Here is a 12943-nt window from a genome sequence, read left to right as displayed (position 1 = left end):
GGTCCAGCAGCGGATGGCGGATGTTCCTTGCCAGGGGGATAGCCTTTTTGGTGAGAAAGTAGAGGATCTGGTTGACCAGCTCAAGAAGCACAATGATGCTATGGATTCTCTCTCCCGCTGGGTGTCTTCTGCTACTACTGCCTCATCTATGAGGTTTTTTGGAGGGAAGAGGAGTGCTCCCTATTCCTATGCTAGGCGTAGGTACACTCCTGCTTCTCGGCAGCCTGTCTAGACTCAGTCCCAGCGTGCTCGTTCTTGTCAACAGCTTGCGCCTAAGGCCTCTGTGGCTCCCCAGCAAAAACAAGACACGGGCTTTTGACTGGCTCCAGTTCAGCATAGTCTCGGTAAAAGTTTCCGTGCCGGATGACTTGCTGTTTGGGGGAGGCTGATATCTTTTCACCAAAGATGGCCTCTCTTAACCTCCAACTGGTGGGTTCTTCAAATAGTCCGGTCAGGATACACCCTCAATCTGGAATCCAAACCTCCAAATTGTCCTCTGGGAGCTCATTCTTACAGTTCCCATCACAAACAGCTACTTGCAGAGGAACTCTCCGCCCTTCTGAAGGCCTAAGTGGTCGAACTCATTCCACCAGGGCAAGGAGGCCTAGGATTCTATTCCAGGTACTTCCTTGTGCAAAAGAAAGCAGGGGGGATGTGTCCCATCCTAGACCTAAGGGCCCTGAACAAATTTCTTGTCCGAGAATTCAGGATGGTTTCCCTAGGCACCCTTCTTCCCATGATTCAGGAAAACGATTGGCTATGCTCTCTGGACTTAAAGTATCTTCGATTTCGGCTGGGGAACACAGCACTTTCAGTACCGTGTACTGCCTTTTAACCTGGCGTCTGCGCCCAGAGTATTTACCAAATGCCTAGCTGTAGTCGCAGCGTCGCTACGCAGACTGGGAGTGCATGTGTTTCCTTATCTCGACGATTGGCTGGTGAAGAACACCTCAGAGGCAGGAGCTCTACAGTCCATGCAGATGATACAGGGGATGGGACGGCTTCCCTATCAGGATAGGCTGAAGAGGCTGGGGCTCTTCAGCTTGGAGAAAAGGCGGCTGAGGGGAGATATGATAGAGGTCTATAAGATAATGAGTGGAATGGAATGGGTCGATGTGGAGCGTCTGTTTACGCTTTCCAAAAATACTAGGACAAGGGGGCATGCGATGAAGCTGCAGTGTGGTAAATTTAAAACGAATCGGAGGAAATTTTTCTTCACTCACTGCGTAGTTAAACTCGGCAATTCGCTGCCGGGAAAGGTGGTTAAGGCGGTTAACTTAGCAGACTTCAAAAAAGGGTTGGACGGCTTCCTGGAGGAAAAAGCCATAGAATGTTATTGAATGGATGAAGGAATACAGTATTTCTAGGATGGGCAGGAGAAATTGCTTGTTCTTTTGTCTGCTGTCGGTGATAGGGTGCTGGGCTCGATGGACCCTTGATCTGTCCCAGCATGACGATGCTTATGTACTTATGAAGTACTTGACCTGGAAGGACATTTTCTTAATGGCTGTTATTTCAGCTCGTAGAGTCAGTGAGCTTTAGGCCTTGGTATTGCATGCACCTTATATCAAGTTCCATCACAACAGAGTAGTCCTCCGCATGCACCCTAAGTTCCTGCCAAAGGTGGTGTTGGAGTTCCATCTGAACCAGTCAGTTGTCTTGCCAGCATTCTTTCCCCATTCTCATACCTTCCCTAGCGAAAGCAGTTTGCACACCTTGGACTGCAAGAGAGCATTGGCCTTTTACGTGGAGCGGACAAAGCCCTTTAGACAGTCTGCCAAGTTTGTTTCTTTTGATCCCAACAGGAGGAGAGTCGCCATCGGAAAACGCACAATCTCCATTTGGCTAGCAGATTGCATTTCCTTCACTTAATGCCCATGTCACGGCTCATAATGTTAGAGCCATGGCTGCGTCAGTGACTCACTAAAGTCAGCCTCCATTGAAGAGATTTGCAAGGCTGCAACGTGGTCATCAGCCCACACATTCACATCTCACTACTGCTTTCAGCAGGATACCCGACGCAACAGTTGGTTTGGGCAGTCGGTGTTGCAGAATCTGTTCAGGGTTTAGAATCCAACTCCACCCCCCTAGACCCATTTTTGTTCTGTTCCAGGCTGCACTCTCAGTTGTTTATGTTTTCAGGTCAATCTCTGATATGTCCTTGCCGTTGCGAGGCCCAGTTGACCAATGTTCATTGTTTTGAGTGAGCCTGGTTGCTATGGATACCCCACATGTGAGTACAAGCAGCCTGCTTGTCCTCAGAGAAAGCGAAGATACACCTGTAGCAGGTATTCTCCGAGGACAGCAGTATGATTGTTCTCACAAACTCGCCCACCTCCCCTGTGGAGTTTTATTTGCTTTTTGATTAAACTGAACGGGAACGCTCACGCGACGGGCGGGAAGTTGTCTTCGCGTGCGCGGTTCGTGCGCCAGAAGCATCTGAACAAAACATTCATTACTTAAGCTTGTTGAAACTGTTAATTCAGCAAGTGTCAGCAATCTGTAACTAGGTTAAATGCATCTGTCCTGCTCTGTCTTAAAATTATGTCGATTTTACATTTTTAATGCTTAACTCTTGATATTCCCTTCTGAACTGGGGGTACTATCATTTTCATAATACATCCTTAATATCAGCAGTGCCGGGTCAGATTTTTTTTTTTTTTAATGCACCATGGTGACCTGGAGTTTGGATGGACGTTTACACAGATTGAGCAAGGGAATTTGGGGAAGCAGTGGTCCTGCAAGACCATGACCAGTAGAGAGTCCGGGTGCCTCGGGTCTTATTCTCTGTACCCCTTTACTCTTCCAGAACCGGAAGCAGAAAGCAAGTTTATTCAGCAAGGTTTAGGGTAAAAAAAAAAAAAGGGGGGGGGGGCAGCTAGGGTCCAGAGGCAAGAGTTGCTTTGGTTTTGTGGTTGGTGCTGATGGGGTGCTGCACAGTGGTGGTCCCTCAAGTGCAGTGGTCAGTAACTTGTTGGAAAAAGTTAATTTATTTTAAATGTTCTACTTAGTGTCATGGATTGTCCTAGATCATAGTCATACTGTTCTCCTTTTCTCCCCCCCCCTCTCCTTTACAGGCCTTAGAATCTAAACTAGCAGCCTGCAGAAATTTTGCAAAGGACCAGGCATCAAGGAAGTCCTATATATCTGGAAATACTAATAGTGGTGTAGTGAACAACAGCAACACAAAGTTTTCTCATTCAGGACATACATCTTATTTTGACAAAGGGTAAGGAGTGTTTTAAAATATTATCCCTTCATTATTTCTTCAAGAAGAGTAGTTGTGGTAGTCTGGAGTAACAAAAATGGCACAGGCTGGTCTCATCTTATAGTCCAGTCTATTTATTTTGGCAACTAAGAATGACAGCTCCCTTCTTCAGCTGCTAAACTAGTTTGAGGTAAGTAAGTACTGTATATATGAAGGTGGAGTGGATGTGGGGAGAAGACAGGATACAGACACTGAGAAGTGCAGGGTCTGGAAAGGGAGTGATAGCAGCATAATCATAGGTATAGTGTGCTTCATTTGTGGGGGCAAAGGGCAGTAAGGTCAGATTAACATGAAGTAGTAAGGGTAGGATGCACTTCCCTTCTGCCACTCCCCACGCCTGGCCCAGCACTCTCCCCCTATCTTCGTAGCCTCCTTCCTTTCCCCCTACAATGCTAGCACTGATCTTAGAAATATACTATGTCCAGGTATAGAAGTGTTGTATTTGAGAGCAAGATGTCTGACACAGGCAGCAGAGAGTTATCTTCCTGGTAATGACTCCAAATGGTTTAGTTTTGTACATATCATTTTAACAAAAACCTTTTATCTAAATAGTAAAATCTAATATTAAAAAATATAAGGAGAAAAGGATCTCTGAATATACACCTGCTTTTTAGCAGGACAGTCCGCAGAGTGTATATTCTGAGGTTCTTTTCTCCTTCATATTTTGTAAAAATATTTTTTGATATTTGATTCTACTATTTAGGTTTAAAAAAGTTGATATTTTTATACTTTTGTTTTATTTGAATTTCCTTTATTAGTTTTGTGCATTCCATAATAGAAATGAGCCAAATACATCAGACAGGAAGTTGATATTTCTCTGAGGAACAGCAGACTTCAATATTTCAACAAGTGGGTAAATGTGATCCCGTGTTGCTCGGTTTGGCAAAATTGCCAGAGAAAAAAATCTAGAGGATTGAGCACTGGCCATACTCCAGCTGCCACGCAAACGCGCCTCTTCAGGTTCATTTTTTCCGCATGAGAAACAGCTGTGTTTTTCTGCTCTTCTCACATGCCTGGTAGAGCGATTTTATTTTTCTTGAGCGTCTTCGGTGATTTTTGTATCCACATCCTTCTCTATCTTTTTCTTTCATTGTGTTACGAAAAAAAACCCATTTTCCTTTATTTTTAGTTTTTGCCCCTCCTTTATTTCTAGTTTGTTTGCCCCACATCAGTTTCCTTTCTTTTTCGACGTGGGCTGCTTTTAGGTCTGCTGGTTGGGTCTCTCCTTATGTGCCGTTCCCCTTTTTAAGGCACCATCGCAACTTGTAATTTCGCTGAAGCCATTTTCCTTCCATGTCATAACACTCCCAGTGGCTTCAAGCATTGTACCCTGTGCAACGAGACCATCTCAGGAAAAGACATGTATCTTCAGTGCCTAGGGCCCGACCATAGCCCTGTCAACTGTGTCCTTTGTCTTAGTATGAAGAAAAGGACCCAGGTTTTCCGAGAGGCTCAACACGAGAAGATTTTTGGAGCCTGTTCCTGTTCTTGGGCATCAACATAGGAGGCGTTGATGTCGACATTCAGTGTTGCATCGGTAGTCACAGTAGGAATGGCTGCTTCAAGACCCTGAGACACTGGGAGCAGTGAGGCATTGAGTGGATCTGAGGCATTAAGTGGATCTCCACCTGTCTTGAAGCCTCCTGCTATACAGGCCCCCCAGGACCGTCCATTGTCAGACCTGACCCCGAGGTGATGTGAGGATTCGACGTCCTCGTCGGCACCAAGGAGCACGGGTGACGTGATCGGGTGAAGGCTAAGAAGCACCGTTACCGGGAACTCTGGAGCGCCAAGGGACTTGGCAACCAAGAAGCATCGACACCGGGAAGACCACTCCCCCTCCATACAGGAGGTGCCGATTCCTGCGTCTTCTAGCAGCTGAGGTCCTGCTCCCACACCGTCCCCTGCAATTCTGCATCCTGAGCTTCAGCTGGCCCCTCAGCCTATCCCGATGGTGGCCTCGATGATCGTATCCAGGCCTTGCTCCCTGAGCTTCTGGATGGCCTCATGCAGCGATGTGTTTTGGCATCAGGAGTGCTTGTACCTGCCATGCCTCCCACTGCGACCCCTCCTGGCCCTCAGCCCGTTGTGCGGACTCCGCTGGCGTTGCTTGCAGCCCTGGTAGCGACTATCACCCAGGCCGACACCCCCTCGATGTTAGTAGAGGAAGCTTCACTGGAGTCGAGAAAGGAACTGGTTCCTCAACGCCGTTCTTGAGGACATGGATCCTTGATGTCGAAGCGGGCCTGATCTCGGACATCCCTGAGGGAGGTACTGTCTAACACCAAAGAGGAACACTCATGGGAATCAGAAGATGATCCTAGGTACTTCTCCAATGAGTCCTGTGGGATCCCTTTTGAGCCCTCCCCTCCACCTGAGAGGAGACTGTCTCCACCAGAGAGCCTCTTTTTCACCTCTTTTGTGCGGGAAATGACTGATGCCATTCCATTCCCCGTAGAAGTGGAGGATGAGCCCAGGGCCAAGATGCTCGAGGTCCTGGACTACACCTCCCCTCCTAAGGAGGCAGCGATGGCTCCTCTCCATGAGGTACTCAAAGAAGTCCTTTTTAGGAACTGGGTGTCCCTTCTGTCTGTCCCTGTGGTCCCCAAGAAGATTGACACCCAGTATCGGATCCACGGGGAACTTGGTTTGGTAAGGTAAGGTCTCAGTTATCTCACGATTCCAAGGTGGTGGATGCCGCTCTCAAGAGAGCCAGGAGTACTAGAGACTATGCCTTGGCTTCCCCAGGCAGAGAAGCTAGGAACCTGACTCTTTTGGAGAAAGATGTATTGGGCCTCTGTGCTCATCGCCCGTATCCAATCATACCAGCTGTTCACGAGCGTGTACTTGTGGAATTTGGAGCGGCAGCGTTCAGACTTGGTTGATGCACTTCTTCTGGAGCAGTCTGAGCCATTTTGCCAGTTGGCCAAGCAGCAGAAGGTGTGTCGCAAGTCCTTGGTCAGGGGCACTTAAGACACCTTTGATTTGGCATCCAGGATATCTGCCCAAGGTATAGCAATGCGCAGACTCTCATGGCTGCGTGTTTCTGACCTGGAACATTCTATTCGGTAGAAGTTGACGAATTCCCCTTGCGAGAGGGATAATCTTTTTGGAGAGAAGGTTGAGGTCGCTGACCAAATCAAGAAGCATACTGATGCTAGGTCTTCTCTCTGCTGCCGGGCATCTTCTGCAACTGCCTCCTCATCCAGGAGGTATTTTGGTAAGTTGCGGAATGCTCCCTATTCCTACTCTATGCGTAGGTACACTACTGTGGCTCGCCAGCCTGCTCAGTCTCAGCCCCAGCACCCTCATTCTTGTCAACAGCGTGTGCCCAAGGCCCCTGCTGCTCCCTAGCAAAAGCAAGGGATGAGCTTTTGACTGGCTCTAGCAGAGCAAAGCCACAGTCGGTGTCTGTCCAGGACTACTTGCCGGTTGGGAGGAGGTTAACGTTTTTCACCAAAGGTGGTCTCTCGTAACCTCCAACTAGTGGATTATTCAAATAGTCCGGATCGGATACACCCTCATTTGCTTTCCAAACCTCCAAATTGTCCACTGAGAGCACATTCTTTCAGCTCTCAACACAAGCAGGTACTTGCAGAGGATTCTCCGCCCTTCTAAAGGCCCATTCAGTTGAACCCATTCCTCTAGGGGAAGAAGAGCAAGGATTCTATTCTAAGTACTTGTGCAGAAAAAGACAGGGGGGATACTTCCCATCCTAGACCTGAGGGTCCTGAACAAATTCCTAGTCTGAGAAACGTTCAGGATGGTTTCCCTGGCTCCCTTCTTACCATGATTCAGGAAAACGATTGGCTAGGCTCTCTGGACGTGAAGGATGCATATCCACCCATACCTGATACTTCCAGCCATTGGAAGTATCTTCGATTTTGACTGAGAACACAGCACTTCAGTGCCGGTGTTTCCTATTGGTCTCTCGTCAGCTCCCCGGGGCTTTTACAGAGTGTCTAGCAGTAGTCGCATCAATCGCTACACAAACTGGGAGTTCATATGTTCCTTATCTTGATTATTGGCTGGGTGATGAGCACCTCAGAGTTCTCGGTAGTCAATGCGGACGACTATTTGGGTGCTGGAGCTACTAGGTTTGTTATCAACTGTCCAAAGACCCACCTCCATCCGGTTTCAACAATTGGAGTTCATAGGAAAGTTGCTCATACGAGGACTGTCTGAGCCTACTCCTTGGGACACGTGCAGACAACCTTCTTTCCCTAGTGTCCAAAGTTTGGACATTGCAGCAGGTCACAGGCTCAGCAGATGTTGAGATTGTTGGGCCACATGGCTTCCACAGTGTAGGTACACCCCATGGCACATCTACACATGAGATCTGCTCAATGGACCCTGGCTTCTCAGTGGTGTCAAGCCACGTGAAGTCTAGAAGATGTCATCCAAGTGTCCCCGGAACCTGTGCGCTCTCTTCAGTGGTGAACAGTTCAGTACAATTTGACCTTGGGACTTCCATTACAAATTCCTCGGCCGCAGAAAGTGCTGATAACTGATGCATCTCTCCTGGGTTGGGGAGCTCATGTAGATGGGCTTCACACTCAAGGAGCTTGGTCCCTTCAGGAAATGAATCTCCAGATCAGTCTGGAGCTCCAAGCAATCTGGAACGCTCTAAAGGCTTTCAGAGATCGGCTGTCCCATCAAGTTATTCTCACCACAAGCAGGGGTGCACCGGATCTCGCCCTCTGTGTCAGGAAGCCGTCCAAATGTGGCATTGGGCACACCAACATGGCATGCTTCTCCAAGCCACTTATCTGGTGGGCGTTATCAACGACCTGGCCAACAGTCTGAGCAGGGTAATGCAACCACATGAGTGGTCTCTAAATATGGGCGTAGCCTGCAAGATTTTCCGAGCATGAGGCACCCTCTCGGTGGATCTTTTGCCTCTTAGATCAACCACAAGGTCCCTCAGTTCTGTTCCAGGATTCAGGCCATGACAGACTAGTGTCCGATGCCTTCCGTCTACATTGGGAGACAGGTCTTCTGTATTTTTATTCTCCAATACCTCTAGTGGGAAAGAATTTGTTGAAAGTCAAGCAAGACCAACGAACCATGATTCTGATCGTGCCATACTGGCCGTGGCAGATATGGTTCCCTCTTCTGGAATTGTCCTCTGAAGAACCATGGAGATTGGCGTGTTTTCTGACCCTCATCACACAGAACGAGAGGTCACTTCTACTTCCCAACCTCCAGTCTCTGGCTCTCATGGCCTAGATGTTGAGAGCCTAGAATTCACTTTCTTGGGTCTTTCGAAGGCTGTCTCCCTAGTCTTGCTGACTTCCAGGAAAGATTCCACTAAGAGGTGTTATTCTTTTAAATGGAGAAGGTTTGCTGTCTGGTGTGACAGTAAGGCCATAGATCCCCTTTCTTGTCCTACACAGATCCTGCTTGAATATGTTCTACACTTACCAGAGTTTGGTCTCAAGACCAACTCTGTAAGGGTTCAGCTTAGTGCAATGAATGCTTATTATTGTGTAGAAGGTAAGCCTATCTCTGGACAGACTGTAGTTCGCTTCATGACAGGTTTGCTTTTGTCAAAGCCCCCTGTCAAACCTCCCAGTGTCATGGGATCTCAATGTCGTTCTCACTCTTGATGAAAGCTCCTTTTGAGCCACTGAATTCCTGCCATCTGAAGTACCTGACCTGGAAGGTCATTTTCTTGGTTGCTGTTACTTCAGCTGGTAGGGTCAGTGAGTTTCATGCCTTAGTAGTGGATTCACCTTATACTAAGTTTCATCACAACAGAGTATCCTGCACACGCACCCCAAGTTCCTGTCAAAGGTGGTGTTGGAGTTCCATCTAAACCAGTTGATTGATTTTCTCTCCTCTCATGCCATCCTAGATCCACTTCAATCAGGCTTTTGCCCCCTACACTCGACAGAAACAGCTCTCTCTAAAGTCTGCAACGACCTGCTCCTCGCCAAATCCAGAGGCCACTATTCCAATCTCATCCTCCTCGATCTATCCGCTGCGTTTGACACTGTCAATCATGACTTACTTCTTGCCACATTGTCCTCTTTTGGGTTCCAAGGCTCTGTCCTCTCCTCCTCTTATCTCTCCCACCCGCACCTTCAGAGTACACTCTCATGGATCCTCCTCCACTCCCATCCCACTGTCTGTTGGAGTTCCCCAGGGATCTGTCCTTGGACCCCTTCTCTTCTCAATCTACATCTCCTCCCTAGGCTCACTGATCTCATCTCATGGTTTTCAGTATCATCTTTATGCTGATGACACCCAGCTATATCTCTTCACACCAGACATCACCACGGAGACCCAGGCCAAGGTATCGGCCTGCTTATCTGACATTGCTGCCTGGATGTCCAACCGCCACCTGAAGCTAAACATGGCCAAAACCGAGCTCCTCGTCTTTCCACCCAAACCCACCTCTCCTCTTCCTCCACTCTCTATCTCAGTTGATAACACCCTCATCCTCCCCGTCCCATCTGCCCGCAACCTCGGAGTCATCTTCGACTCCTCCCTCTCCTTCTCTGCCCATATCCAACAGACTGCCAAGACCTGTCGCTTCTTCCTCTTCAACATCAGCAAAATTCGTCCTTTCCTATCTGAGCACACCACACGAACTCTCGTCCAAGCTCTCATTACCTCTCGCCTTGACTACTGCAACTTGCTCCTCACCGGCCTCCCACTTAGCCATCTATCCCCCCTTCAATCCGTCCAGAACGCTGCCGCACGTCTCATATTCCGCCAGAACCGATACACTCACATCACCCCTCTCCTCAAGTCACTTCACTGGCTTTGGATCAGATACCGCATTCAATTCAAGATTCTCCTCCTTACCTACAAATGCACCCGGTCTACTGCTCCTCACTACCTCTCTACCCTCATCTCCCCCTATGTTCCCGCCCGTAACCTCCGCTCCCACGACAAATCCCTCCTTTCAGTTCCCTTCTCCACCACTGCCAACTCCAGGCTCCGCTCATTCTGCCTTGCCTCACCCTGTGCCTGGAACAATCTTCCTCAACCCCTACGCCAAGCCCCCTCCCTACCCATCTTCAAATCTCTGCTTAAAGCTCACCTCTTCAATGCTGCTTTCGGCACCTAACCGTCCGTGAAATATAGTATGCTCTATTATTCGGAATCTACACTTGTCTTTGACTGGACACTTGTCTATAGATTGTACACCTGTCTTTTAGATTGTAAGCTTCTTGAGCAGGGACCGTCCTTCTATGTTTGAATTGTACAGCGCTGCGTAACCCTGGTAGCGCTTTAGAAATGTTAAATAGTAGTAGTAATAGTAGTAGTAGTCTTGCCAACATTCTTTCACCGACCTCATGCCCATCGTGGTGAAAGCAGCTTGCACACCATGGACTGCAAGAGAGCATTGGCCTTTTACATGGAGCAGATGAAGCCCTTTAGACAGTCTGCCCAGCTTTTTGTTTGTTTTGATCCCAACAGGATGGGGGGTCACCATTGGGAAATTCACCATATCCAATTGGCTAGCAGATTGCATTTTCTTTGCTTAGGCCCAGGTTGGGCTGACTTCAGAGGGTCATGTCATGGCTCATAATGTCAGAGCCTTGGCTGTGTCGGTAGCCCACTTGAAGTTGGCCTACATTGAAGAGATTTGCATGGCTGCAACGTGGTTTTCAGTCCACACATTCACATCTCACTACTGCCTTGAACAGGATACCCAACTCGACAGTCGGTTTGGGCAGTGCTGCAGAATCTGTTTGGGGTGTAGAATCCAACTCCACCCTCCTAGGCCCGTTTTTATTCTGTTCCAGGCTGCACTCTTACCTAGTTTATATATTGTTTCAGGTTAATCTGTGTTAAGTTCTTGCCGTTGCGAGGCCCAGTTGACTAATGTTTGTTGTTTTTGGGTGAGCCTGGATGCTAGGGATTCCCCACTTGTGAGAATATTGAAGCCTGCTGTCCTTGGAGAAAGTGAAGGTACTTACCTGTAGCAGGTATTCTCCGAGGACAGCAGACTTCATATTCTCACCAATCCCACCCACCAGTTGTCTTTTCTATATTCTTCTTTGTTTTTTGCTTGATATTAAACTGAAGAGGTGTGACAGCCAGGAAGGCACTTGCGCATGTGTGCTGGAGCGTGGCCCATGCTTCTCAAAGCTCTAGGTTTTTCCTCTGGCAATTTTGCTGAACTGGGCAATGCTAGATCGCGTCTACACACTTCTGAGAATATATGAAGCTTGCTGTCCTCTGAGAATACCTGCTACAGGTAAGTATCTTCACTTGTTCTACTTTTGTCTTTTCTATTTGATTTTCCTATATTGGTTTTGTGCATGCCACAATAGGAATGAACTAAATACATCAGACAGTCTCTCAGATATTCTGTTAATGACGATCTCGTCACTTGTACTGTGTCGGAGAGCTGCCTTCTAAAGTTAATAATATATTATGTTCCGGCAATATATCAAGGTGAACTTGGAGATTCCTTTTACTCAGACTAGTGTTGCCCAGTAAAACTGGGAATTTCTGTACCTTGGTCTATAATTGCATTTCCTAGTTCTTGAAGATCTTGTCTTTTGCTACATATAGCACAGAATAGGTGTTTTGGTAACAGACTGACACTCGTATGATTTTTTTCCTTTGTCAGTGTCCAGTTTTTTTTTGTATCAGTCTTTTTACTGGTGAGAAATAGGAAATCTCTGGTGGTCACAGCTTTATTCTTCAGTGTTCATTTTCTAGTGGATGAGACCTTACTACTACTTATCTCTGTAGCGCTACTAGACGTACATAGTGCTGTACACTAAGCACATATGTGACAGTCCCTGCTCGACAGAGCTTTCAATCTAATCAAGACAGACAAACAAGACAAGGAATTAGAGAATTACTTATAGTAAGAATGATAAAACAGAAAATGGATACTGAACAAGTGAGTAGGAGTTAGTTAATAGCAGCCTCAAAAAGGTGGGTTTTTAAGCTTAGATTTGAATACAGCCAGAGACTGAGCTGGACGTATTGACTCAGGAAGTCTATTCCAGGCATATAGTGAAGCAGAATAAAAGGAACAAAATCTGGAGTTGGCAGTGGAGGAGAAGGGTTCCTGGGTAGTAGTGTAGGGAGAGAGACTGAGGAGCTGCAGAGTGAATGACTTCTAAGTCATTAAGAGGAGTTTGAACTGTATGCAGAAACCGATAGGGAGCCAATGAAGTGCCTCAAGGAAAAGGCTAGTGTGAATGTAGCCACTCTAGCAAAATGTAAGCCATGCAGCAGAATTTTGAACAGATTGAAGGGGAGAGATATTGCTTAGTGGGAGACCTGTGAGAAGCAAGTTGCAGTAATCTAAGTGTGTGGATAAGGGCTTTGATAGTGTGCTCAGAAAGGAAGGGTCAATTTTGCTTATAGAGAAAGAAACTACAGGTTTTAGCAGTCTGTGGTTTGGATTTGTGCAGAGAAAGAGAGGAATCAAAGATGACCCCAAGGTTAAAGGTGACGAGACAGGGAGGATGAGTGTTATCCACAAATATAGAATGGGGAAGAGAAGAAGTGGGGTTTAGGGGTAAGATAAGAAGCCAGTACGGGGAACTGCTGCCTCTTGGCTGTGGGGTGGAGCTCTCCTATTAGGGCTGGCGAGAAGCTTTAGCCCAGGGAGCGCCCCGGGGTCTCCATCCACCTCAGCGCGGACCAGCGGGCTGCCTCCCGACGGCTCTGGAATCCCTGCTCGTCTGGAAATAT

General features: G+C 47.5%; 1 protein-coding gene across 4 annotated transcripts in view; it reads left to right on the top strand.

The window, feature by feature from the left end:
• Positions 1 to 12943, top strand: part of NDEL1 (nudE neurodevelopment protein 1 like 1) — a 147479-nt gene that overhangs the window by 92612 nt on the left and 41924 nt on the right. For all 4 annotated transcript variants that reach the window (XR_003942634.1, XM_030208115.1, XM_030208114.1 and 1 more), the window contains exon 8: positions 3078 to 3229. Coding sequence is in view for 3 of the 4 variants with exons in the window: in XM_030208115.1 (XP_030063975.1) it covers positions 3078 to 3229 (152 nt within the window). In the remaining variant the exon portion in view is untranslated. The remainder of the gene's footprint in view (positions 1 to 3077; positions 3230 to 12943) is intronic.

Source organism: Microcaecilia unicolor, chromosome 6, assembly GCF_901765095.1.
Source record: "Microcaecilia unicolor chromosome 6, aMicUni1.1, whole genome shotgun sequence".
In the NCBI taxonomy this organism is placed as follows: domain Eukaryota; kingdom Metazoa; phylum Chordata; class Amphibia; order Gymnophiona; family Siphonopidae; genus Microcaecilia; species Microcaecilia unicolor.
The sequence above is the reverse complement of the archived record's forward strand: the minus strand, read 5'-3'. Positions and strand labels throughout refer to the sequence as shown.